General features: G+C 47.7%; 1 protein-coding gene across 1 annotated transcript in view; it reads right to left on the reverse strand.

Annotated features, from left to right (window-relative positions):
* Positions 1-16052: 16052 nt before the first annotated feature.
* The window catches only part of LOC144113431 (uncharacterized), a 51375-nt gene continuing 39672 nt past the window's right edge, over positions 16053-27755 (reverse strand). Inside the window, exons 2-4 of the mRNA XM_077646503.1 lie at positions 24115-24203; positions 22355-22595; positions 16053-18158 (exon numbers count right to left, since the gene is read on the reverse strand). Coding sequence (XP_077502629.1) covers positions 17875-18158; positions 22355-22595; positions 24115-24203 — 614 coding nt within the window. The 3' untranslated portion in view covers positions 16053-17874. The remainder of the gene's footprint in view (positions 18159-22354; positions 22596-24114; positions 24204-27755) is intronic.

The raw sequence follows: 27755 nt of genomic DNA on the forward strand, positions 1-27755 counted from the left end.
TCCTTCTTACCTAGGCTCCTGGCGACAAAGGCCGTTTATATGCAATTGGCGTATACAGTCTCATCTTGCTGCAATATCGCTGGGTTGGAAACAGTTAGCGAAGGTAACAAGAAATCAGGTTTTATTCATTTAGGACCGCAGTAACAACAGAAAGAAAACAGGCGGTCCTTTTATCAATGGAAAGCGCGAAAATCATTCTTTCCGCTCTAAAATTACTGTAGAAACTCCCAAAACAGTGCCTTATATAAGAGGTCTAGCGTTTGAACACTCCTTCATTGTATAGAATTTCTTACAAGAGTAAACGTCAACAAGAATAAATTTGAACAAGTCGCTTTTGATGCGCTTGTAAGGCTGTATGCACAGCGCACGACCAAGGTGGTTAAGCTCGTGAAAAACTTGCCTGCGTCGCCAGACTGCTGCGCGCTATCCAGCGGGTGGTAAATTAACGTCAGGCGTGCCGCTTTGACGCCAGCCGGCCGATCTTACTACGCTGCCCGTCACTACGCAGAGGGCGCCACGTTGCACTGCAGTCTGTACGCCGAGGGCTTTTGTACGCACTTTCGAGCTCGCTCTGCTCGCCTGTTTAGGAAGAGATTCCCGAGAAGCGCTCCCGCTCTTTTTTTTTTGCTTGTTTAAAATGTCTTATTTGCTTTTGCGGGTGTGTACCCGCGTGTGTGACCGAGTGTATGTGTCCCCTATGGTGTCAACAAAGGAACAAACACTAATGCGATGCTCTTTCTTAGTGCCCACTTGTTTTAGCGTCGCTATGTTAGCGCGACTTTTTAGGTGGTAGAATTAAAAAAAAAAGCTCCACACTGATTAGAAAACACTATAAAACACACTGCTGCCATGTATTATAAAGTAATTCTGCATTACTATTCTTTTTGCGTAAAAAGGCGTTTTGATCTGAAGGAGCAGAAAAAAAAATAAGCAAGCATACATATTTATAAGGGAACACGTGACTGGAAACCGAAAAATGTAATCCGAAGCCATATTCTTTCGATATGAAAACAAAACCGATGCGTTACGTAACCATTGCTAAAAATGCGTGTCTAAAAATGGTTATGAAAAACCGCCGTATATTAATGCACAAAAAAAAAGCGCCCTCAGCTCGCTTTAAGGGTCGGGATGCAGCAATGTCATTTCGTGTCTATCGGCAGCGAGTTTTCATGCCGTCGGGGGTCAGCGGACCGTCCCAAAATTTTCGCAGTGCCCTTAGAATATTACCTACGCCCCACTGAACAAGGCGAATTGTTCTGCCTAATAGGTGCACCTTGTCGGCGCAATTTTTTTTTCCTCGCTTTTTCCATGAAATGAAAGTTCCGGAGTTAACCCTCGTGCAACCGTGTTCTGAAAGACGAAAATATCCATCCACGTACGCTTTTGCTCACGAGCACAGGAACGCTTTCCTCCTGAACATTTGTGGTATTCACTTGGCGATTATATGGCCCTGCCGTACAGACCCCTTGTTACTTTCATACACCAAGAAATAAAATTGATGGTACGAGTTTTAACTATCGCTGTTCATGTTTCCTCAGGCTAAATATATGCTAGAATGACAGGTTCCAGAGGGTCTCCGCTCGGACAGCGCAATTTAACGGTCTAAGCCACTGAAAACAGCGCACGAAATAAAGAATGAAAAGTAAAAGCCTTATCGTGAAGAGCTATCCGCAGCGCCATGCATTTTTTTCTTTTAAATATATGCTCTACATGCAGGCTGAGTAATGCTTTTTTTGAGCAAAAACCAAGAACAGAGCCAACATAGTATATCAGCGAAGTTGACACTCCGTAGAAACGCACACGGCGGAAGTAGTTTTACCTAGGATGATTTTGCCTTTTACCCAAACAATGTCAGAAGGTAAACTCTGTCTCAATCGCACATTTTGCAGCCGAATAAAAATCCGTGAACGTCCGGACGCGCGCAGTTGTTGAGAGATAACTTAGCAACCTGCCTAGCGAAACTTGAGAAGCGGGAGCATGAAACCAAGGTTAATTCTTGCGACGACGGCGAGCAGCAAAGAGTAAGGAAGCGAGCCTTTTTCCCATGACGAGTAATTAGGAATAAAAGTATGCCTGCTATTTCAGCCCCGCATTAAAGAGGAACCTGATGATAACGACAAAGTTGCCATATTTTCTGTTCTTCGCGAAAGAGGCATTAAAATGAGTGAAAAGCCAGCCTCCTCCACCTGGTTAAGTTACGTCGGATCTTCAATATTCTAATTATGTGAGTATTTCCAAAGACGTGCTAATAATGAAGCATGGTCCAGAACTTTGAAGATAAAATCACGCCTAGCAACTGCATACAATCACTTAGCTGCGCATGGCTGCAGGTTAGCCTCTGAAGGTGCACGCTGGGAAGTTTCGTTACCAGCTGTGAGAGGTGCGTCGATAGTGCTCCGCGTGAATGGGAAGCTAAAATTAGTCGACATGCTACTGATAGCTGGTTTCCTATTACCTTGTACTTTACCTTATCGTTACGTAAGTACCAAATGTGTTTATTTGTTTACTCGGAGCTTTGGTCATTACTTCGTTGTGAGTGCAAGGTTACGCCTTCAGAGAAAGACAATTCATCGTGTCACTCCTCTGGGATTCATTCATTAACGAACGCTTAACTTAGAAACCTTCAACTGCTCGAAGCAAACATCGTTGGCATCACTGCTACTTACAATCGATATCTAGAGAATGATCCTTATGAACATTCTTACTGAAATCGTCATTCACACGGTCCTCATCTCAGTGTGTCCTGACTGACAAATTAATAACCGACATTTTGTGCAGGTTATTTTGTTCAATGAGATTTCGTTCTGTAATGTTCTCTGTTGAAAGAACCCTAAGGCATATACTACGGCACCGTATTGATGAGTGCAGGTTAGTTGCCTTCTCGATTTTCTGTGGCCTTTTAGCTGCCAGCACGAGCCACTGAATAAGAAACTAGTGTAATTCATTAAAGTTTCTTAGTTTATTGCTGTAATCTCTTCATTCTTTGTTCCTCGGCATAGCCTCATCTTCATCTGTTTGTCATTCGCGAATGTGCGCTCGTACCAAAAAAAAAAACTACAGACGCCGCAGTTTGCGACCACATCCGTAGACCCGAAGCTCACGGAAACGAAACATTAACAGAATGTTTCGCGGAATGTTTTGCTTTCACACCCACAAGGCGGCCGGAGAAACTAGTTTTGTTTCATAATTTTTTATTTATACTTTTTGTGATCATGCCAGTACCAAAAGCATCGCCAGTGAGTGCTCCTAGCCGCGCTCGTGTGGCGAGCAGCGGACCTCTTAGCGGCTCTCGCGCACATGGCTGCGAACTACTACCGAGTCTATCAGTGCCACGTATACCTGGCACCCGCAATTCAAACGCGTCACGGTGAGCGAACTCAGACGTGATTGGAACCCTCGACGGAGGTAGACGCGCTGGCCGACTTTCTTTCCCCTCGAAAGGTCCCGGGAGCATGCGGCAGCGAGACGGGTCCCGGGGCTGTGAGTTGGATACGAGCTGGTGTGTGCGTTCGCCAGACACGTCCCGCGGTGCACCTGCGGCGCTGCGAGGAATCGATAAGGAAGCCGTTGGGCGGTCGCGTTCAACGCGGATGGTCGATGGGGTCCCAAGAAGAAGAAACGTGTTTGGCAGTTCGTTTGCTTACCGCATTACACGGAAATCCAATCCCGACAAAGTCACGTTCGCCGCGCCACTTCTTGTGTTCGTTTCCTTCAGACAGGGGCTGGCGCGGTTGTTTTGACCGCTCTTATCGTTCGGCGCTGGACATACTGACAACATGACCGCGTAATCACCGCCGCCTGCAATTTCCAAAGCATTAATGCTTCGTAATCAGAAAACTCTCGCGCTTAATTACTATGTTCGGAGTGCGACGTCTTCAATAGCCGACTATACTGTGGCATTCTGCGGCGTGTTATTTCTATCCGAACTTGAAGAGCAGGTGCACTTCCAAGCGTAGACTTGAGATGACTTCTCCAGGATAAAACTGAAACGAAACTATGGTCCATCCCAGAGCCTCACTTTACCAACTGATGTTCACCCACTCTCTGTTTTAGTGTTTCGTGTATTCATAGTACTGTTTGAATTTGCGACAAGCTTTACCAGCTGCAGCTAAAAGTGTTTGCTTTTTTTCTCTGTTCATTCTCGTGTTCTTCTTTGAGACAAAGTTAAAGGCGAAAGGTGCGAGAACAGCGCGACAAACTCGATGGGAGACAAGACTTGAAAACAATACCAGACAGCAGAGGGGTGCGACGTATACTTGGACCACAAAGCAGGCCAGCCAAACTGCACTACGCAGCAAACCTCGGAAAAGTTCGGTCAACGCCACTGCAATGTACCGGGGACATCACCGCACACCATGTTCACCACACCAACAACACACAATCGACACAATCCAAGCCAAAGGCTCAACTACACACTTCGTACGTGCGGTCAGAGCACAGTGCAAGCTACATCAGGCGTCAGGGGCAGGACCCACAAAACCTTGTTTTACAATAATGCATGCCGGGAAAATCCCGCGCCTTTCTTACTGGCGGCGGCTGCTGCCTCTAACATAGTTGGCTATCACTCTTATGCCGAGGACGTGGGTTGGTCAATCGCGTACCTATTTTATGCAAAACAAATCTTGTAAATAGAGGTCAATATTCAGAGCGCTGTTTCATGCGCCGTCACACGTAAGATTGGTTCAGCGTCAGCCGCCACACATTCGATGACCAATCGCGAGAGAAAACAAGGTGTTAGCTACGACTCGTATCAGGATTAGATTTTGGGCTGGCCAATCATGGAAGCCAGAAGAGTCATGTCTAAGGAGCCTGCCCATCACGGCCAGATTAAGCATGGTGTTATATCGGGCTATATAGTTGGTTCTGGTGCGAATAGCACGAACGACATCTAACTTGGCTGTTCGTGTCGGTCCCGCTTTCCGCACAAACCGATCTTACATGCGTAAATGTGCGGGCAACTTGGTCAGTTTCTGGATAGCAGGAATCAGTGAGCAAATTATTTGCATGACAGAAAAAAATAAATTATCGTTTTTATCTGCTAACATTCCGCACTAATGTGCAACTGCTGACAGCAGAGAGCGACTGCAAAAGACTACCACATGCATATCCAGGGCAAAAGTAATATAGCAAATATTTTCAAATATTTTTGTTGCCCGCCGACTGGACTGCCAGACCGAAGTGATAGCAAAAGACATGGTGGTGGTTGAGCCAATTGCAAAGGCAGAAAAGAAAAAAAAAGTGCGATAAATTCAAATAAAATCAGATATATTATTCCGCCCGTATTTCCACCGTCTATGCTGTAGCGCTAACGTCGCGTGTTCTTTTCGGAAATGCTGAGCGCTTACGGCAGCTAGGGATGAAGTCATATTTGCGACGATGAACTGTGGAGATGAAATTAAGACTTTTTTTTTTTTTTGCCGCGTGAAGTGAGAATATTATGGCTTAGCTACAAGTTGTTGCCGATGCTTTCCCTATCATTTCAAAAAAAAAAACCAAAGCTGTAACACAGATCTCCTCGGCTGCTAGCAGAATCATGTGCCTGTGGATGAAAGAAAATAAAAGAGAAGAAATGTACTGACATTACTACAGCGCCAGTCGTAGTCAACACCTCGCTCAGGATAAATAATCCGGAAGGCAGGGACCCTAGAGAAAAGAAATCGCATCAAGATTGCGACGTGCACCCATGCCTCAAACTTCAGCGCTTGAAGAAACGCATCTCCGCAGTCAACTTTCTTATTTCGACTTACAAAAAAAAACAAAATAAATGAAGGTAAAAAGCAAGGAAGCGATAAACTTGAAGAGCGACCCAAGGCCCGGTGCGAACGCCTGGGAAGCGATTTTCGCGCAACTCACTGTGAGTGCCGCCGCATGAGTAATGAGGAGGGAAATTGATCGTCACAGTAGCGTCAGAGGAGAACCTGGCGGAACATTTTCAACGAGTGAGCGTTCAGTCTTCGCCTTGCCATCGGCGGCGCCAGACCCTTCTTGGGCTTTCCGCGCGCAGATGCAGGTTTGCTGTTTGCTTCTTTTTTTTTCTGTGCTCACGTTATAACGTCTGAGATGATCAAGATAAGTAGCGTGCCACTGTGCCCACTTCCAAGCAGGATGGAACGGCAGCTTTGTCCACGTTTTGTGCCTTGCGAGCTTATAAGGCGCGTGCGATTTCACAGCAAAGTGATATCAAGTACTGCTGCATTCCTGCGCGAATAAATTCGCTCTCCTCGCGAGAATGCAGTGGCGGTAGAGGCTCCGGGCACGTAATTGCCATTCTTATCTGCAGTACGAGGAGCTATCTAATTCACCGAGGTATTGTCTAGTACTGCCTATTGTCACAATCAGCCGGAGTAGTTCTGGAGAAGGACAAAAGATCCTATCACCGGTCTGTCCAACGCAAGCTGCGGCCAACTTATAAAAAAAACAAATTTTATGACTTTACTTGCCCCGGCTGAATTTTCGTTACCCCTGATAACGCTGACTGTCCTCTGAAATCTGCTATTTGGATTTAGCAGGCCATCGGTTGTACTTGTGCTTTGCTATTTGAAGTCTTGCCATGTAGCAGATGTTCAGAAGTGAAGCTATCATGATGGGCATTCCTGTTTAGCATAGGTAGCTATGTCATAGTATAGTTAAGAGTCACTGAGTCAATTTTCATGGCGGAAGCGGAGCAGAATGCGGTTCTTGTTAGTGTCCGTCATCCGACTGAACAGGTCTTCTTCCCTAGTTTCCGTGAGCGAAAGTTCCTACAGAACCCTTTCCTTGAGGCATTTGTCCGCAGAAGTTGAGGCGGACGTCCACTTCAAAAGTCGGAGTTGAACAGACGCCATCATTCATCTATTCTCCGTGTTGCACGTCCCGCCTAAACCCATTTCCTCCCCTTAGTTTGCGCTAGTCTATTATTAACTCGTGTCTGTTCCTCAATCGACAGTCTTATCCCTGTCTCTAAGCCCTACCCTTATTGTTTTCATGTCCATAGCTGGATTCTCTGTTTAATTCCAAGCTCTTTCAAGCAAGCGAATATCGCTAGTAGTGCGCTCAGTAAACATGCATTCATGCAGAAGGAGGCGGACTGCTGGCGAATTTTACAACGCGATAAATACAAGAGCGTCGCCTCAGTATTCTGTGATAAAAAAAGAAGAAAAACGCACCAAACACGTACAGTGTTGGTCAGAAGTTCCCAGACCACAGGTTATGTTTTTGTGCAATGCGTTCGGGCACTTATGGTACCAGTGAAGCTAAAATTTTGTGAATGGTGAGGAAGAATATCATCCTCGCCCCCCAAGCACCTTGTTAGCTTCATAGGCGGCGGAAGCGCCCGAATGTAATGCGCTAAAGCAGAATGTAATGCGCTAAAGCAGACCATGTGGCCTGGGGACTTTTGACCAACACTGTAGTACATTAGGGAGTTCACAGTACCATCGAGCATGATAAATCAGATGGTGAGGACCACTCTCTTCCAAAGTACCTGTAGTGCTCACACGCCTTCCTCCGCTCTCGAGCCGTATCGTGGCTGACAAAGTGCATCACCATCAGAGGGGAACATCGTGTCACCCATGCACGAAAAAAAAAGCTTGCTGTCTTTTGCCTGAAGACTTGTAAGTCGGAGAACTGTTAGTCCGTTCTAGCTGCGCACATATGTTCACAGGCTGCGTACCATTTTATGTGTACTTCACACGCGCTTATTCTCCACCGCTGTCGTTGGAAAAGACAAGCAATGTAGAGGTTAACCTTGTTAATCTTGTTAATGCATAATAGCTTGATTATGCTACTGATATTTCTTTGTAAAGGCACTATTGCTGAAAAGGTTGCTTCGATTTATGCGCACGGCTTCATTTTCGAAAATTTAACGCGTGGTTAAGAGCCGCTTATTTGTGCACCACACAAACAAATGCAAGAAACTTGCAGTGCATTCGCCGCTGCAAAAATCAAATTCCGTTTTCTTATATATTTTTCATCACCGCCTGTTGTGTTGTAGTCACGTATGTGAGGCACAATAAAACACATACTAATTGGTGCGAAAGAAGGAACTCCAGAGGTGTTGCACGTTGTAAACAAAATTTAGAAAAAAAATGTCTAGAAAATTGGTAGCACTTTTCAGTGTTTGGGAGCACGTAAGCCTGACTATGCGCCTGAGATGGTAATCCATAAAATACGCTCGCAACTGCAGCAGGTACTTAATTACACGCTAATATAACGACTTTAGTGTCCTTTTACGCATATGTATGCTCACATCAGCAAAACGCTTACATGGCCATGTTAAAGAGCTTGCCTTCTTGACTGCCACGAATGCTGAACCGCGATGATTCATTCATTTTGGTTGCGAAGGCACCCTTATCAGCTTTGAGGAGGAAACAGCAATGTATCGATCATTGTGGGCTTCTATGCGAATCAGCTTATTTGGAGCATTCCTGGCATGACGTTCCCTGCTGCATTATTCGTTTTCTGGGCTGCCCAAGAATGCTGCTTGACGCAATACTTCGAATTCTTGAATGACGAAACCGTCTTCATCGCTCCGGCTACGCTACGCTCAAAGCCAAGCACGCGAGCTCCCAAGAATGTCCTCCAGTTGGCTGCCTAATATCTCATTCCATGGAGCATTTAAAAAAAAAAAAGACAAGCGTTTCTATATGCACAGCGGCATGTCCGGTATTTTGATGCGCGAGAATATAGAGACTTGAGGAAATAATTTGCACCATTTTTTTATCTTTTTCTCTTCCATAGCTCATTAAATTTTCACTTGCTCTGGCAACATTGAAAACTCAAGAATGCGTGGCGAGGCTGAAAGGAACAGAGGTTGATACAAGTACGCACGAATAAAGAGAACATTGCGGTCGACTAAACTTTGAATATTGTTATTAGTTTCAAATTACATCAATTTTATGCAACTTTAGCCAACTTAGGAATGCGGCTGGAGAATTTTCGCGAACTATAAAGAATGCATGCGCACCAGCTCACAAGGCGGGCCACGCAAAAATAAAAAAAGTACTAACACCAAGCGCTCGAAAGACTGTGCACGCGTTTTCGTACAGTGTTCGTCCGGCGAACTTTTGTTTCTGCTCCATCCACTTATTATCCTAATTCCAGTTCTTCCCAGGCGTCGTAATTTCCAACATCTAATACGCGTCGAACAAGACGTTTAACTGATCATATTGACTGGTTGAAAACATCGAAAAGAAGTGGGCCGTCACTGAGCGCTCAGCTCACATCTTGCGACGCGGGAAACGTGAAAAATAGTACTTCGTCTTGCCTAGAGTGTTTGTTCTTGATTAATTTATTATTCATATAAGAAAGATCAAAGAGGTGCATAGTTCACTTCTAGTGCATTGCCAGAAAGCATGTTTTTCTAATAATTTGCTGTGTCACTTCGACTCAGTGAATCGACCGCGAACACTTTGTTGCAGGTCGTGTATATTTTCTCCTTTTCCATTTTTTCTTTCAAGGATAAAGCTGCAATAAGTTTTTTTTTTTTAACCACATCGTATTGCAGCCAAAAAATTGAACCAAGAAGGGCTTGCTCTGCATGTTTCGCCTTTCAACTGCATTCTCATGTACACGTATGTCACAGTGCAAAACCGCTGTTCATTTTCCTCTTCTATATTAGCTCCCCCCCCCCCCCCCCCCCGTTCCTGCCTTCTAATCGAGCATTCCCCGACGCAACTGCTATTGGTTCCCGGCGCTCGCACATTCGGATGGGGCGAATTTCGGTTAGTTTTGATGCCAGCTAACAGTCCGTCTGAAAGATAGACGTGCGTTTTGGGAGCCCCACTTCGCTCCTGGCAATCTCGCGTGACGTCATAGCCAGTCTATTGGATCCCAGAGCCAATCCCAAGTGTGCGTGACTGCAGTTGCAGGCAAAAGAAACTCGCTGCGGGTGCCCTGCTTTCGGCTCACTACAGGCGTGACTGTGTAGACATCGGCAATGAACAGCGGAGGCGAGGAAAGGTGCGGGGCAGCCCGGGCAACAAAGGCTCCCTCGGCACGAGCTTCAAGCGAGGGACCGAGATTTCCCAGTAGGCCCAAGTCTGTGATCAAAGGCGCTTTCCCGAGGACCACCAAGTTAGCTCCTCTTTCTTTCACCCAATTCCAATCAATCAAGCGCCGAGTGTTTTGACAACAGCGGATAGAGCGATGAAACAGCTAAAGAGAGGCAAAAACAGTGCGTAGAAAAAGTGCGGCTCGTACAGTTCTGTAACGTCGGAGCGAAGAGGAGTGCAACCCAGTGCGTAAACACGTGTAAGTGCACTCGCAGGACCGCTTCCACTGAGGTTAGTTTAGCGCACGACGTCACGTCTTAGGGGCTTATACATTCCACCATGACGGTGCACGTCAGTATAGATGATACTCTTCGATGGCTAATTCATACGCGGTAGACGCATTTTCAGCGGGTGACACGGAGGGGGATGCGATTCGTTGAAATTCTGGAGCCCGGTAAAAAAAAAAAAGTTAGGCATAAAAATTGTGCAAGCAAAGGCAATGAAGTGAACATACACGCCCACCACAGATTGAGAAGAGGACAGCTGTAGTTTTTTTTTTTTGGTAGCCAGATTGTATTCTATTTCCACTTGCGCTACATATACCTGCATTTTTTCTCCGAATTACGCTTTTGGACACTTTCGGAGCAGTTTTGGTTTTCATTATTTAAAAGGCAGAAGGGCGTGCGACAACAGCGGCATTAAACTTGCAAAGGCAATCTACCATAGTCTCTTCTCTGTCCGGTGCTTCAGTCTTTTGTCAAATGTGCCCCCTTCCTTTCCTTGCCGCCAGATTTTTTTGCTTGATAAGCTCGTCGCTCATTCTCTACACCCGATGAATGAGACAACACTGCAAGTATTGAGGGACTAGCAAATAGAAAACAGAAGTGACACGTGTGCGTCGACACGCATGTCGACAGTGACACACAATTACATTTTTGGGATGACAGGCTAATTCTATGCTGCTGCCATCATCACGGCTGTTCGTTAGCCACTGTTGTCTCCTGAAGGTAGACCAAACTGCTGGAATATACACAGCTGGCCTTCGCCTGTTGACAGACGCTCATTACAAGGGCTTTTTGAATGACACAAATTGAAAGCGGCGTTAATCTGCCGATGTTTCGTTATAACACTATCAAGGAAGCGATGAACTCACGCTTTGATAACAGGCCACTAAAAACCGCATTAGCAATTGAGGCGCAAGTTTTAGCTTGCATTTTAACGATTCTATATAATTTAAATTTTTCATCTATGGTCATATTCGTATCATCATTATATATTCACTTCAGCTTCTCTTCAGCTGCAGCACTTTTTTTACATGATTTTCTAATCTTGCAAGTTGTACACCGTCGCATTTTTTTGATAGCAGAATAAAGAATACATTTACAAAAATAAAGGTGATGGCAGGTATGAGCAATGTGAATGAATAAAGTGTGGCTCATTTAGGTTACCTGCATCAATTAAAGAGGCAGTGCTGGCTCTCAATTTTTCGCGACGAGGAATACAAGCAAACAAGAAAAGGTGAAGAACGTATCGCAGGATTCGCTCAATAATACAAAACTTGCAAACGTCGGGGCAATCTGCAGCATAGAATATTACAGGCGAGTGATCGCATCTGGCGACTTAAATCCCGCGGTAGAGCAGCAGAAGCTTTGAGGAGCCTTTCTTTGTCCACAGTGCGTTTTTTTTTACCCAACAAGACTGAATGAGCTTTATAAATAACAGAATACATTCGGCCGCTAGTTTGAGTCAATCGCAACGGGAAGGGTCGAGGAAAGCCGAAGCGGCCTCCCGGTGCGCCCTCAGCCGGCCTTTTCCTAACATTGCAGAGCTATGCTGACAAATCCAATCGGCAGTACAGTGGAGCTTTCGAGAAAATCCCCTTCTTTGCAAAGCCGATTTCGCCTCTCCGGAGCTAATCCGCCGATCGCCGAAACAAAAGTCACATACGGAGAGCGAGCCTTCAGCGCAAGGTTCAGACGCCGCAAGGTCGAACGACTGCACGCAAGCTATGTTTTTGCTTTTCCATACTTTTGTTGAAAAAAGTTTGGCGACTAATCAAATTGCGTAGGAACAAAGTTTTCAATTTCACTTGATGTTAACGTCCCCCTCCTCACCTTCCGGTCTTTTTTACGACCTGCAAGCGAGGAAAAGAAAAAAGAATGAAAAGCTGAGCTCGGCTCTTCGCTTCCCGAGCACCCAGTAACGAGAAAGGCGCAGACTTCGTAGGGCACGCGGCACTCCACGATGCAAGCCAACGGGCGCTGAATGTTGAGAAAGCGCGCCGGCGGCTTCTAGATGACCGTTTTGTAACCATTGTCGGGCATCTCGGCGCTGACACCGCGGCAGCGTCAACCGTGCATGACTGCTAGCAGTGGGGCCGCCCACCTTTCGAGCGAAGCAGCGGCTCCCGGGCGCCGCGTTAAGCGCCTAGGCTAACAGATAGCGCGGGAGTGTGCCTTACCGCCGTGGCCACTCGACCCTGACAGATGGCTTCGTTGCAGTGCTGGCGTGCGCTGCTAGACTGGCGTACGCAGCGCGATGCTGTGCCCAAGAGTGCACGTTGCGACAAGGCACTAGATGGTACGCGGGAGTACTCGAAATGCTTCGCTCTTGCTTTCAGTGCGGCCGGCGTTGCACCTTGACCTTTTCGGAGGGGTTCAGAGAGGCCACGCTTCGATTGGACCCTCCGAGAACAGACTAGGAAACCCATCTCCACCTCCTCAACGATTCTCTCAATTTCCTTGCTCACTCTCATCTTATTGTTCGACCTAGCCTGCATCCCCGGTAAATGACTTCTCTGCAGCGTCCGATTTCACTATAGACGCCGCGCAAGCCAGGTCGCGAACTCTAAGGCGGCGCTTAAACAACTGACTGTCTAGTGAGGAGCCACGACTGTTGGCATCGGAAATAAAAGCGCTCGTGAGTTCTTATTCGCTGAGCGCAGCACTCTGAAGAATCCCAGATAGCTCGAATCAACTGCAATTCGCTTCCAGCGTTTTTTATCAAAGTGCCACGTGTTTATCCCCGAAATTAGGATTAGGAAAAGAATCATCTCTAGCCGACAACCACGATTTTCTTTTCCGGTGTTTCCGCTCTGTTAGCCACAGCCATCCGTTCTTACAACATGCCGGTCTTCTAATTCAAGGAAGGAGAATTTGAAATTATTACACGCAAGCAAAGCCATAAAGGAGAAATATTTGTTCGTCTCGCCTTTCAGGAGAGCAAGTTTACCGATACGTATTCAAGGCCATCAAGCGCTCACTGGTAACGCTGTCTGACGCACTGACGGGGGAATTTGGCACAGGCAGATCGGGCCATTAGACGAGAGGCTGAGCAAGAATTGCGGAGGTGGAGATGGAACGGTTATAAATGATGGCCTCAGAGACACGCGTGATTGCGTGAGACATTGCTATTGATTAAGCTTCTGCGCCAAAGCTGTGCTCGCCACGCCCGCAGATGACACGACTGAAATACAACAGACGACCGCTAATACTGCCGCAACGATCACGCTTACTTCTGCGAGGGTATAGACGGGCAGGACGATCATCTACATCTCTTGCGTTATAGGTTGACGCAATTAAGAGAACTGACTGTGGTAGACAGGAGGGCAATCGAAGGAAATGACACCATTTTACTCGTATACTTACCAATGAAAAAAAAAAAGCTGGACGTGTCCCGCATTTATTTTCGTTCAAGGGCATTATTACATTAATGCAAGTTCTATCACGCGACGGTTCTGTTCGAATGGCTACAAAATGTGCACGCAAATTTGGATGCGAGCTCAATTAATCTTCGAATTACCCGACGAATCTTGTTGTTGAAGGCAACAAAACAAAGCGAGCTTTAATGAACGTTTTCAAATGGGGGCCGCGGTAAACAGCAAAGCAATGACACCGTTTGAGACATGGTAATGTCACCTCCCAGGGATATCGGGCTTTTCAGGAAGAACTATGCTAAATAAATTTGTTTCGAAATGACTACATTCTAAAGAAAGTTTGTCGAAACGACGAGCTTTCTGCTTTTTATCTCCATTGGCCTGCGTCCGGCCAATGCGCTCTACAGAACCTCGCTTTTTTTTTTTCCTTTCTTGCGAACATGGTTAGTTATCGACTTGAAGAGAGGGTATTCCCGTGAAAAGCACAGAGTGTCTCGGTATGGTGCAATGTGGTGCTTGTAATCGTAAATGTACAAGAATTATGAATGCGCAATACATCGCGATGTATAAAGCCAATATATCTGTGTCTTAAGAAGTTTCAAAAGAGCTATTTAAAGATAAAAAAAAACTGACCCACTTCCTAATCTGTTGCGGATAGGGCCTTAAAAATGTTTGCAGTGGGAAGGTACGCAAATTTAATGCCATGTTTTCTTTCAGACAGGACGAAGAAAGAACTGCGTGTTCACGGCTGGCTGTCTAAAAAAAAAAATACCCTGCAGCACGAGAAAACTTGGAGAAAATTGGTCACGCTTTGTTCCCCGTGGGTGCTGCTGCTGTGATTGCGCAGCCTTCTTTGTCTGTACAGCCGGTCGAGCCGAGACTCCTGCATCCCAGAGATGCGGAGGCTTTCCTGGCCGTCTCGGTGCTCGGGTATTTGTCGCAGCCGCGTGCGTGTTTGACCATCGTTTCCGAAACAGCTCTCTTCCCTCGCCAGGGCGTCTCGTCACGGTCCTCCCCGAACAAACAGCGCTCCTACCCGCGCGCCCAGTCACGCGATGTGAAGGAGAAGACGACGGCTCCCTGTGTCTGAGCCGTTTATCGCCGCTTTGCCGCCTTCCACGGCAGCGCTGCCCCCTGCCGGACCCACTGTTCTCGCTCGAAGGCAGCGGCCAAAGACGACGTTTCGGTCAGTGCACCGATCTCGTCACGCTCGCCGTGCATGAGCATTGTCACTGCTAGGTCGATTCCTGTACGGTCGTCGCCACCCAGCCACTAGGCTGATAAATTTGTGGTAGCCTTGAGACAAGTGCCGCGTTTATAGCCTGCTGCTGTTTTTTTTTCACGGTGCGTTTTGCTGCGTGCTGTTATTCTCGACGAATGCGCCGCAGCATGGCCCGCCGAAAATTTACTAATGATGAATTAATGCTAGTGATGAAAAAAAAAAAAACGACCGCTATAAGTATTAGATGGATTCCTTCGCTGCAGTACAGGTCAGTGTATTCGGCCATCATCCCTACACATATTCACCCTCTCCCAATTTCTGTATTTTCTCTTTCCCTCTCCCCAACGGGGAGTAGCAGACCAGACACGTTACAACGACCGGCCTCTGCCCACGGTTCCACACATTTGAGATCTATCTCTGTCTCTTTCCTTCGCTGCAGTCATTCCAACGTCGTCAAGGAAAGCAGAGCGACTAACGGCTTCTGTAGCAGTAATACAGGTGCGCTGATATTCGTAGTAAAATCGGCCTAGTCGCAATTCACGGCATCCCATGCACGTGGCAAAGTTTGAGTCCACTAAATCCGGCGCTGTAGCGCTTCAAAGCGAAGGCACGGAAAAAGCGCTCCCAGAGTTAGCGAAAGACAAATAAGGGACATAGTTTCTGGGGTCGGTGTTGGTAACCAGCTTATATGACGAGTGAGCTTCCAGGGAATGCTCCTTATCTAAGGAAAAAAAAATCCTCAAGAGCTTTAGCCACTCGCGTTTAGTTTATTGAGAACATGGGGACGCATGAATAACGTCCATAATTAGAAGAGACTCCTGGGCACGGATCACTCTAAGTGAAACGAAATTTAGGAAGATAATGACATTCCATGGATTGTTAAAGGGGCAAACTGGTGGCGTAGAAACTGGTCAGAAGCTAAGCGTTAAGTGCCTCCAAAGTAACATGAAATTCCAATTTCTCGCATTTTTTTCTTTCTCTTGCAAATCAAAAACAAGCTTTTCTGAGTCAGAACTCTAAACGCACCGAATATATTTAGCATGCCTTAAAAGTAAAATCAGCCTTATAAAAAGAAAAGAGAGAAGTGAAAATAAGGCCATACACTAAACATAAATGTTTCTAAAAATGAGAAAAAGTAGCAAGCGAAAGTAAACTCTTGTCACGGAGCTTATTTCCGGCAAAATAAAGATGAAGAAACGCATGATACCACAAGTGTATATTTTATTCGAAAACGAAATCAAGAAAGCCCAAAGCAAAAAACTTTGTAGCTCTTTAAACAGAGAAGAAAACGGTTATAATATGCTTTTTTTTTTACAAAACAAAAGGCAAATCAGCCAACCAAAAACAATGCGTCAAAGACAAAGGCATGCACTACTTTTCTTTTTTTTGCGTAACCGTTTGAGCCAGTTAAAAGTACAGCAACCGCAATCAAGATCCACCAGCAACAAGACAACAGAGGCAAGGACATCAACGGCAAAAACACCAATACCGAAAAATCACATCCAATACATCAGGTGCACTTGCAACAAGCTACGTGTGACAACATTCTCGTACAACGCCGAAGACAATGTGGAAGGTATAGATGGCACGCGTATAGAGCGCGTAAAAACAATAAGAAATAAACTGACAGTTGGAGTTGTGCATACAAACCACTGACCAGCAGTCGCTTTCATTTCAGCGCTTCTGAAACATGAACCGATGTGTGTGTGTGTTCGCGAACGGATGCAGAAACATTGTGCGCACACAGTGAGACACAACGAATCGTACACTACGTAAAGAACGGAAGCGAAATGTACAAGAAAAGAAGAGAGACCTTTGAAAGCATGACTTTCTGTACAAACGTCAAGACAGTGAGCATCGAGATGGTACGATTATCTCTGTCGGTTTCCTTTCCTCTACAAAGCGACCTACAAGCTGTTCCATTACTCTCGCATTTTGGGCCTGCACATTGTTCCCACTCGAAGGAACTGAAAAATGAAAAGAAAAAGATGAATTGTACACTCATTAGAAAACAAAAAGGCAGCATGTTCTTCCCCCTCTCTGTGTAATCGACGAGGAATGAAATCCAAACATTGCGAAGGGTTATCAACAAGTTCCCAGAACAACCTTGTTATCTGGCAATTTGTCAGAAACTCGTACGATAGACTGGTCCTGAAAGCAGGCCCTTAGCCACTTACAGACATTTAAAACATCGCTTTTGTACATCCATCCGAACCAGAAGAGATGCCACTCCTGAAAAGCTCCCTGAGAAAACTTGTTCAGCTCCTTCTGCGTCGCTTCATATAGAGCGTTCAAGCCTGTCAATGCGTTTCTCGGTATAAAAGTGGCACGTTTGTGAAAGACAGCGACGCTCGCCAGGGTGTTTGAAGTAGAGTTAGAAAAAAAAACGCAAGGAAACGGAATCTCTTCGATCGAGTCCGGATTTGGCTACGCGAATCGATACATTGACGCCTGAAAGCACTGCCTCCAACCTTCGGAGCACGGCGGAGAAAATTGTCCGCGTTAAATAAAGGCTGCTGAAATCGCGCGCAAAAAAAAAAAAGAGTAGGAAAGCGTCTGTCGCGTTTCGTCACTGAAGCAATGCCTCAGTGCACTCGCGTGCGCATGCGCGGAAATACCGGCAGACAGGTTCCACGTCGCGATGATGCAGCGCTCGATAGCGAGATCAGACATGTACATAGAGAGAAAGGCAGCACTCGGCGTCTCTGGGAACTTATTGACAGGCCCTTGCCGCGGAGATAGAGGTTTTGCTTGCTCTTCTTCCCCGTCGGCATAAACTCATAGCTCCCCCTTGCGAGGCAGGAACAGTCAAGCTTCTCTCGCGTGCTCTCTCGCGCTTTAAGCTTGCTTCTGCTCCTAATGAAGCGAAGGGCTGCAGGTGGAAATCACGCCCACGATTCTCTCTCGCCAAGAGGGACTCACGGCCTCCGCCCTCGGAGTACGCGAGCTCTCATGGGCGTCTGCGAATAAGTGCCCGCCCCTTTGGCCCGCACGTGAGAGAACACAACCAGAGCCGAGGATGTCGCTCAGAGGACGTGGAGGTCGTCGCAGGACCGCGATCGCGAGCAGGCTTTCCGAAGGAACCGCTTAAGGAAGACCTTGGCCTTGCACCCAGAGAAGGACGACGTGCAGGTGGAGTTGCGGCCCCGCATTCGGACCGAGTCGCGCTTACAGCTCTCCTTGTAGCTGATCTGGTTCTTGAGGCGAATCTGATGCAGCAGGCCCGCCAGAAGCTCGTCCACGTGGTGGTTGATGCACGCTGACGTCTCGATGAACTTGACCCGCTCGTTTGTGGCCAAGCAGCGTCCGTCTGCCAACAAAGAGTCGCCGCGTATGTTACCGCTGCTCCTTCAATCGCGAACAGGTTAGGATCACGCATTCGAAAGAGCCGCTTTCGCCGAAAAAAATAAAAAAGAAAAATTGCCAGCACCGTTGGCAGTAGTAGCGATTTTACTGGCTGCTTCGGAACTCTCTCTTTAACTGGTTCCCATCACATGCGGCTGTACATAGCGCATGCTACACACACCACTTCCGACTAAGAAACTCGCGGGGAAGCTCTTTTCTGCCCTATAGAAAATGCCCCCGTCAATCAGACACGATTTGATGGTCTGGGACCTTACCGTCCCCGCACAACCTGTTGTCATGAGACGAAAAGCAAACCGCAAAAGAACACAGTCCGTCCCGGATTCAGACCCTGTGAGGCAAAATCAAGACTCCACGGTCAAACGCTTCCAGTGACAAATATCCTTCACCTGCTTTTGTAAGTACTTTTTTTTTCAGTGGTTCCAGAATAATCGTGGTCTACCAAAGTTTATTTTTTTCTCCTCAAGCACGCGTTCATTCACTTAGTTTAGTAAGCCGGCAAAAGGAAACACAGACGCAGGCAGCAGCACAGTGCACGAGAAATGGTCAGCAACCTCCAAGGGACAGGGCTCAAGGCGCGGAAGGCTACAGGGCGACGAAGAAGGTGCTTATGCAGACAAGCTTTCCGCGCTGTCAGTGGTCGGCTGCGCACTCTGCCTAACCCTTCCACGCGTTTCGATCCATGTGCGAAGGCCGAGTGGAAACGGCTGCCCGAAAGGCGCGCGTACGTCGCGCTATGTCTCTGGTTGCTGAATGCATATGAAATATCGTCCTTCCTTGAGGGCCTGCGCTATACCGACCGCGTGCTTTTTCTCGTAGGTGCTGCGTCGCCCCTATAGTGAACCTTGTGGTTGAGGTAAATACGCAGCACATTCAACACAGCGCCCTTCGAGCGAGTGGATGCGGTCCTTTCTAACCGCTACGGCACCTGACCGAGCCTACAAAACTCTAGGCAACTATACGCCTCTTGATGCATATCGCGTTACTGGGCTCTGAAGGGCTGCCACGCCGTATAGGTACTCCACCCAGCAATCGAAGAGAGTGCTGGCGTTGCTCCCATCTTTCACTCTGCCGCTTATATGGAGAGCTTATACCGGTTTCACATTCTTCCTGGCGCGCCTATTTATTTTCCGCAAGTACACATGTCAAGAGGGGCTGCACAACAACGATTCGTCTATCCGCCTCTTGCTTCTTTTTTTCCCTGTAATCCGGTTTCTTTGCTCCCCATAGGTGACCTTTAAAACTGGCCAAAGCACAAAAAAAAAACGAGACCAAAAAATCCCCCGGAAAAACAAGGGCGCTAACTATGCGGTAAGAATTCACGCACGATAGCGTTTGACGCTGAGGCCTAGTACCACTTGCGCACTCCAAAGAGAGAATAGCGTGCTTGTCTGCAAGCCTACCCATACAAAAATGTCCTATGGCCGGCTATAGACATTTGGCCCAAATAGCCATAAACCTTTCCTATTTCTATCTATAGCTGTAGATGCAGGCTGATATATTTTTGTATAGAGAGCTTAAGACAGTTGTATGGTTCCAAAGCTGTAGCTATAGTGGCATAGATCTTCCAATAGCTGGCAATAGGCACCTCTGTGTGTGCTTATAGACGTTCATAAAAGGCCATAGACAGACACAGCTTTTTCCACAGACGCCCATAGGACGTTTTTGTATGGGTAGCATTCTGCTACAGTGAAAGGCGTAAGACGAGATGATACGCACACAAATACGGCCGTTCAATGCTATTTGTAGGGTGTCATAAGACCGCCGGCCAGTATGTGGCAACACAGGTACGAACTAAGGAAGCGAAAGAGGGGAGGACAGGAGGCATGTTTGTAAACTAGCTACCCAGTTCCAGAGCCAATGAAAATATCTGCAGAGCCCACGGGTCCATTCGGACCCCGGCGCGCTTGACTTGAATTGATTGTGCGCGCGGGGCTTATTTTGTTCTTATGGCCAAGAAAAATACGCGAAACGGTCATGTGACTTTTCCTGGGTGGTAGCTTCTCATGTTGAGGGCTGTTCGTTGGAGTGTTACAGCCTACTGCCCCTAAAATTCTCCTCGGGTGACATACTCAAGCTACGTCATCCGTTTTCGAGCCTTACTGCCACTTCCACTGTTGTCGTCATCATCGTCCCTTGCCATGGACACCTTGGTTCCTTACTACGCTTATCGATATAGACTATTGTCTAAGACTCTAATTCGATTTTAAATACTCTGCAGCCGGTCATCCTTGAAAAGCAGCACGTCGAAGCGATGCACACCAGCCTCCGAAACTAAACGACGTTTGTTATGCCTATGTGGAGGCTGCGCTGTATATCTAGGAATGAGGAGGAGCCGAAGAGAAGCTGCACGCGGCGTCGCGTGCAAAAACGTAAAGGCAGAAGTTTCTGAGGCTGCATGAGGGGCAGCTTTTTGCACTGCGCACCTCCGCACTACGCGCCTCCAGTAATCGGAACCAGACTGATCAATATACTCGCAGATTAAGTTTTATCTTTTGGCGCTGCTTACGTTCGGCACTGAGGCTACTGGGCTAATGTGGTCCTGTCAAATAAGGAAAAATAGGGAAGTGCGAGATAGCTAACGTCACGGAAGGCTCCTTTTTTTTTATTCCTAGGTCATGATGGCTGGTACGTAATATTCTTCAGAAATGCCTAATCAAAAGCAATACGCAGCAATAAAGAGGTATTATGTATACTCGTTTTGATTCTTTCGGCTTTCGGTCACTGCACTTGTGCGTCCCAGAGAGTTTCCACCCCATGTGTTGAGCAACAAATAGGACAATGGGTGTCGCTAAGCTCGTTCATTTTCTACTTTGTTCCATATCCTTTCCTTTTCTTAGCCCACCCTAAAAAAGGCCTTCGACAACGACAACTGGGCACGTTTTCTTTTTAATGTTCTCGCAAAGTGTGTGCCAACGATATGTTCGATATGAGCGGGCCGCGTGGCATACCGTGTCATACGAGATCGGTCCTATATACGAGCCTGCTGCTAAGACCCAGTAAGATCGAGTAGCGATGATGCTATATACGGGTCTCGCTTTCCCTTTGTTTCTCACGCTGTCGCTAGAAGGGCCGACGGGGGACTTTTACAGCTGGTTCTCTCGCGGTGATTGATTCCTTTCTTGCCTTATCACTGAGCTGAGCGGGCCGTTAATGCGGCAGCCCGGCAAGCGAGGCACGATTAATGATCTCAGCACGCCTAGGTATACACGTGTCCATCGTTTCCGCGTGGACTAATGTTCTGTGCGTCTCGATAAAAGGCACGGCTCTTCCCACCTGGGAGACCAACGTGAGCTGGCGTCAGAGAAGTTTGAGACCGCTAACGTGGTAAGTACAGAATCAGAGTGTTCGATTTAAAAAAAGGGCAGCAGTAGCAGCACCTGACAAACACAGGGAATAGATACATTTCGCCTGTATAATTCTATAGTTGCGAGTGCTGTCTTCATACACGGACGCACAGCACGGCTTACATTGGCAAAGGCGACATTTGTTCTGTCTCGTCTTCTGCCTGAACTGCACGTGGAGCTAGGCGCCTGGAATCAGCACAAAGAAGCGAAAAATAAAAAGGAATATTTTTTTAAAGTAATGCAGCATTACCAGTCACAGTCTCCTCCCTTGCACTACATACTCGACTGCTGAAGGCTAAAAGGAGTTTATCACAACCATACAGTCGGCCCGCTTCCTCAGAATTCTTAAGGTATTTCAGTGCCGACAACAGTCCCCTTTGAGTAAAGATATTTCTTAATAATAATAATATGGACGTTTAAGCTTCATGTAGCCTTTTTATCTAGCATGCCTGTTGGTTTTAAGGTGGCTATGTTGATGTCATCACCTGAATGTGCAACGCGAAAACACAGAAACAGTGTAACAACTCTGCTCTTTCTCGCTCATGGGGCTGACCGTCTCTTATGCTGGCCATTCATCGCCCTTCGTGGTTTTCTATTTTCGCCGTCCTTCCCTATGGTTAACAGCCGCACTTGGCTCCTGCGGCGGGGATGTGAGTGAGCATGCCAACTTTAATTGCCAGTTTTTCATCTTTTAAAGGACCGTATTACCAAGCTCCTGGAGGTAACACATTTCAGTGCGGTTAACGCGAGCACGGCACGTATAATACTGTAGCACAAGCGAGCAACGAACGCTTACCGTCGGTGGTGACGGTACGGTGGCGAACGAGATCTGTCTTGTTGCCCACCATGATGACGGCTTTGTGGTCCACATTGTCCCAGCGGTGTATCAAGGACAGATACTCCTTGGCGATCTTCAAGCTGCTTCGACTGCAGACGTTGTAGACGACAAGGTAGGCATCCGGACGATACATGGCCGCCGGGTTGAATAGTGTCGGCGGAGTCCTCAACGCCTGGCACGGGTTTCTGGTGTGCTGCAACTGGACGCCAGAAAAGAAAAGAGGGGTAAGGGGTGGGGGCAATAGGTGACAAGGCAGATTGTAACTCACAGTTGTTTTCTCCCGTTACAGTATTCGCAACCTTTATTCGAGCTACACGCACACCTTAGGAGAACGGTTCAAGGACTAGTCATGGTTTTCAGTACTGCGTACTGTTGCCCTCAAGACATTAAGAAGAAAAAAAAAAGAGACAGCTTTATATTCGCCAAGCCAACAGCGGGGCGATCAGACAGCCACTGTAGTAGAAAGTCTGGCAGGCTCCTTAAGGGCATCCAATGGCTAAAAACAAGCGAACGCAGAAAGCCCAATCGTGCCTGCATACGTCATGCATGAACACGGATGATGGTAAGAATGCTGCATCTAACTAGACTACAGAGCACCGCAACTTGTTAAGGATTTATTGGGATGACCATTTTTACTCACAAACGCGATACCGTAGGTTATGATGCGCACAACGCAGCGGAGGGCTCCGTATAAATTTCCGCCACTATCGGCGTCTTCAATGTGCGCCAAAATTTAGGGATACGCGCGTTTTTGCATTTCATGTTCAACAATATGCAGGTGCCCGCTGCTGCCAGGACTGAGCCCGCGACGCGTTGAGCGTGGAAGCGTCATAGCCTCTGCGACCGGCCGCAGCTTTTCGAGCAATGTACCGTAAAAAATATTTTTCTCCCGCTCATTACGGAAGCAATAATCTGAATTGCACACGAACACGCAGTTATGGGAAAAAAGATGAAGGAAAATTAAAAATTTTGATTATTGCTTCTTGTTAGTTTAAAATGAATGACCAAGACCAACAATTTGACATCCATCGAAATAATCCATGCGTGGCTATGATCTTTTCGAGATTGCTGCTGCTGCATTATTCATTCCGCCGGCTTAAGGTGAATCAAAACTCGTACACCGCGCGGAACAGGAGTCAGGCGTAAGACCGGCGGCGTAAATTATACGAATGCTCCTGGCATTTCGCTTCGGCTCTTATTGTTGTGTTGTCTGCCGAGCAAGAATGCTTGCTTGTCTCATCAGTTCTCATCTGGTCATTATGCGGTTCGGCTCTAGTGCTTATAATTCTTGTCGCCGACAGATGCTGGGAACGAGTAGTGGAGAACGTTTATTCCAGCAACAGGGAAGTATACTTGAACGTTTTCCTCGTTTTTGTTCAGGACCGGGACTTCTTCCCGAAATGTTTCCACAATTGCGTGACGTTCTTAAAATCTGCATTTCCTATAGTGCGACTTAATACGGTTGACAACCTCCTGCGGATGGTTGATTTCGCCAATATTTGTCGCTTTTGGTACCTATGCCATTTTTTTCTGCCACGCGCAAAAATGATATTAGCAGATTAAGGAAGAGCTGCCTCTTCTATTGGTGTTTCATTTCTGAGGAAAACGTGACTTTCCTTTTTTTAAATTGTCCGTACCTTGCGGCAATGTGTGACAAAAATCCATGCAAATTGCCATTCTTAATAACAATGTTTAACCCTTTCGAGCTGCACGCTTACCAACTCGTCTTGGTGAGCATGTTCGATGAAGATGAGCTCCGACTCTTCTCCATTGAGGACCACCATGACCGATTTCTCATTCTCTTCATCTGCGAACAAGAAAAAGAAAAAAGGAGGACGAGGACGAGTGAGCGAATAAACCTGCTTAAACAGTGCAAAAAAGCAAAGAGAGAAAAATGAGCAGCAGATTGGACAGCCGTCGCGGTAGCTCAGCTGGTAGAGCATCGGATGAGAAATTCGCAAACTCGTGGACGCGAAATTCGCGGAGCTCCGCCAACTGAGCTACGGTGACGGCTGTCCAATCTGCTGCCGTCGCAGTACGCACCGGGCGCGAAATTCGGAGGTCGTGGGTTCGCATCCCACCAGCGGCATGTGGTTGTTTTTTCTTATGCTTTTATTATTCTCCAATTGATGAAAAACTACAGGTTAAAAAGAAAATACATCCCCCGTGCGCCTTGGTTTCGGTGGCTGTTGGCTTCCGCCATGCATGCCATAACGAGCACCTCTTTTCCCTTGACTTGTATGCTCATGAATACACAACAACCTCCAGTCGTATCAACGGCAGCGTACGTTGGCAAACAAAAACATCACAGCACCAGTCGCTATTCTACTCAGCTAACGGTTCACTTATTTTGTTCGCACTATGTCTTCGCAATTTCGTCCCTGAACGGCCCTGTCATCGCCGTGCAGTATCAAAAGCGCGCGATGGCATTGAAGAACATGAAGGTGACATCTATCGCTATGTTTAGTTTAATAACTGTTTCTCTTAGATAACTAGAAATATTAGAGACCAAGAAATATTCAGAGGCAGTGCGGCGAACCATCGTAGCCTGATGCGAGCTCCCCGCGTGTTGTTACACCATATCTATGTCCATGCTTCCATCGAGAATATACGCTGAATTTATTTTGGCAGACGCTTCGACGACAAAAAATCGCAATTAGCAGGAGGCTCTCGCGCACATTTCTTCACAGCCTGCGCCATATAATTCGTCCCAAAATACGCCCAACGTTAGCACTCTCTCTGTAACGGACATCCCACTCTCGAAGCGCATCTCCTCATTCAAAACCAATTTTAAGACCAAGCTCAGCAAGCAACTCCGAGGACGCAAACAAAGAGCTCGCTCCACCTATGTCTCATTCGCGCCGCGGAACGAGTAGACAACGCTCGGCTCTCTCGCAAATCCGATACGAGGCGGCTACGCGACACCTACTACGCCAAACACGAAAGGGAGGACACGGGAGCGGGATTTCGAGCGCAAACAGGCGCCTGAAACGAAAAGAGGGCGCACCCCCGCAAATGGGCTTCTTTGACTGTGGTTTTGGCACGGCGCAAGACGAGGGCCGTCTTCCTTCCTCGCGCGCATTTCTGTCCCGTCCTCTGAGCCCCTAACACAGTGTTGTACGTGGAAGGGCAGGCGCTTTACGCGGCACCGAGCAAGAACGCGCTCCGATTGGCAGACGCACGGTGCCTGCAGCTCGAGGAAAAAAAAATAGCAAAACAAAAACAAAGGGAAACTTTTCGAAATGCTATTTCCAGAGCACGAGGCAATCGACAGGTCCTTTTGAGCGAGCCCTGGCCAACGGGAAGGGTCCGTTGCTCGCATGCAGAACGTGAGCTAGACATACAAATAAAGTGGAACCACTGTTCCCGCAGCGAAAACAAGCGGCCCGAAGGTGCCCGCATACGTGTTGGGCAAGGGCGCGCCTCTGTAAATCACGCGATAGCGCGCCGCTGGCCGGTGCGCGCTGTCGGCGGCCGCGTCGCTGGGGCCCGCATGGCTCCCTGTAAAGCGCGCAGGCGCACATCGCAAGACAAGCTCGGCGCGCCCGCGCCGATACAAGGCATTAAATATAGTCTCGTCACGTCGCTGCCGCGGCGCTAATTTTGGAGCCGCGGGAAAGAAGAAAAGAAGGTTCCCCGGGCAGAAATAGAGGAAGCGTCGGGCCAAACACAAACATTTCACGCCGCTTTATTTTGGTCGCCCATTTTCTTTTTCCCACAAGGCCCCTGAGAGCCCGCGCGCCGTGAAAATGAACAGGCGCGGCTTTCGCTGACTACACGGCCCAAGAGGGACGGCGGGGAAGAGAGCTCGGTTCAAGGTTGCCCGCACAGCGTTACGCATTCGAAACCGAAGCAGCGTCCTTGTGGCCCCAGGGAGAGCGCGGAGACTAACCAGAGCAGTAGCCAGGAGCGCTGTGAGAGGAGAGAACGAGATCAGTAAACTTCAAAGCAAGTCAGAATAAATCGTCTTGCCGGTCAGCAGTTAACAACAGTGGCAAAGAACGAGCAACGCGATAGCAGAAAATTTAGCGATGCATGATAGAGACATGATGCTGGTTGCAGTGTTATTTCCGTTCTCTTTCGATCGTCATAATATACCTCCGTCTCCGATTCGTTGTGGAGTTTTCCAAGCTGGTACTCGAATGCACCTCCTAACCTGCGCACCTCGGATGCGCCTCCTAACCTCCTAACGAAGTGCAATGTTGCGGGTTTAACGCCACGGATGCCCAGTGACTGATGCACGAAAAAATGGCGCGGGCTGCGGGCACCGACGTCTTAGAACGTACAGCCTCGGTAAAAAATGTGACCCAACTGTGAGCTGTACAGCAGTGGGAACTTTCTGATAAGGCCGGCAGCTGACGCCAGGGAAGCGGCGCTCTGCTGTGTTCGCGTTCTTCGGGCCCAGTTTAGACGGCGCTTGGTGATCAGAGGGCAGCAGGAGCCGCTCTGACAGACGGGACTGCACCGCGATAATTAAGTGAGCAGCCTCACAACAAACTTAGCCGTTGTGGCGCTGGGCTTGTGCGCACCGATAGCGCACGAATGTCGGTCAGGGCTGTCAAGCGCCGTGGGTCTCTCCGGGGCCCCGGCTCGATTGTGCCGAGCAATCAGGCGCACTTGGAAGGCCCGGAGCGCGGGACCTGAGAATAAGACGCGCTTCACGAGCGTCACCTGCCGGGGACGGCCCGATGTGGGTCGTAGCAGGCAGCGGAGTCCTCATTGCTCGCATCTCAAAGGGAACCCCTTCAGGGCCGAACGCGATCCGGTTACCAACCGCGCGCGGGACTACTCGAGCAGCGGCCTCTGGCATCTCACCTCCGGATTCGAGCAGCGCGCTCGGGTCGAGCGATCCAAAAATAGTTTGCCCACGTGGGTGCCGAAAATGTGCAGAGCTAACTCTTAAGGCGTAAATATGAAGTGCCTGGAAAGAAACATTTTCGTCATGGTAGCCGATAGCCCGAAAATGTTTCCTTCTCAGACAAGCATCTTCAGGAGAGCTTCGCGCACGTGGTCTTGGGCTGAGCATACTCTTGCTGAGAAGTTTCTATAGCAAATGGTCTTGTGCCGTGTGCCGACAAAAGCTTCGTGAAAATGTTATGAAGAATGTTAGCGATAATTATGATCGTCCTGCCTGTCCAGCTGTGAAACATTATCCGTGCAAGGTTTGGGCAGCAGCCCAGATAACATAGCTCGTCGCTCACGTAGCGTGGTTACAGTAAGCGCAACGAGTTTTATTTTTAATTTGGCGTAATATGATAGGCTGAAGCCACAGGATTCTGGCACCACGCACTGAAACAATGGAAAAGGTACTGGACTGATAGCTTCAGCAGACAGAGAGAACAAAACGCTATACGCACAA

This window comes from Amblyomma americanum, chromosome 1 (assembly GCF_052857255.1).
Source record: "Amblyomma americanum isolate KBUSLIRL-KWMA chromosome 1, ASM5285725v1, whole genome shotgun sequence".
In the NCBI taxonomy this organism is placed as follows: Eukaryota; Metazoa; Arthropoda; class Arachnida; order Ixodida; family Ixodidae; genus Amblyomma; species Amblyomma americanum.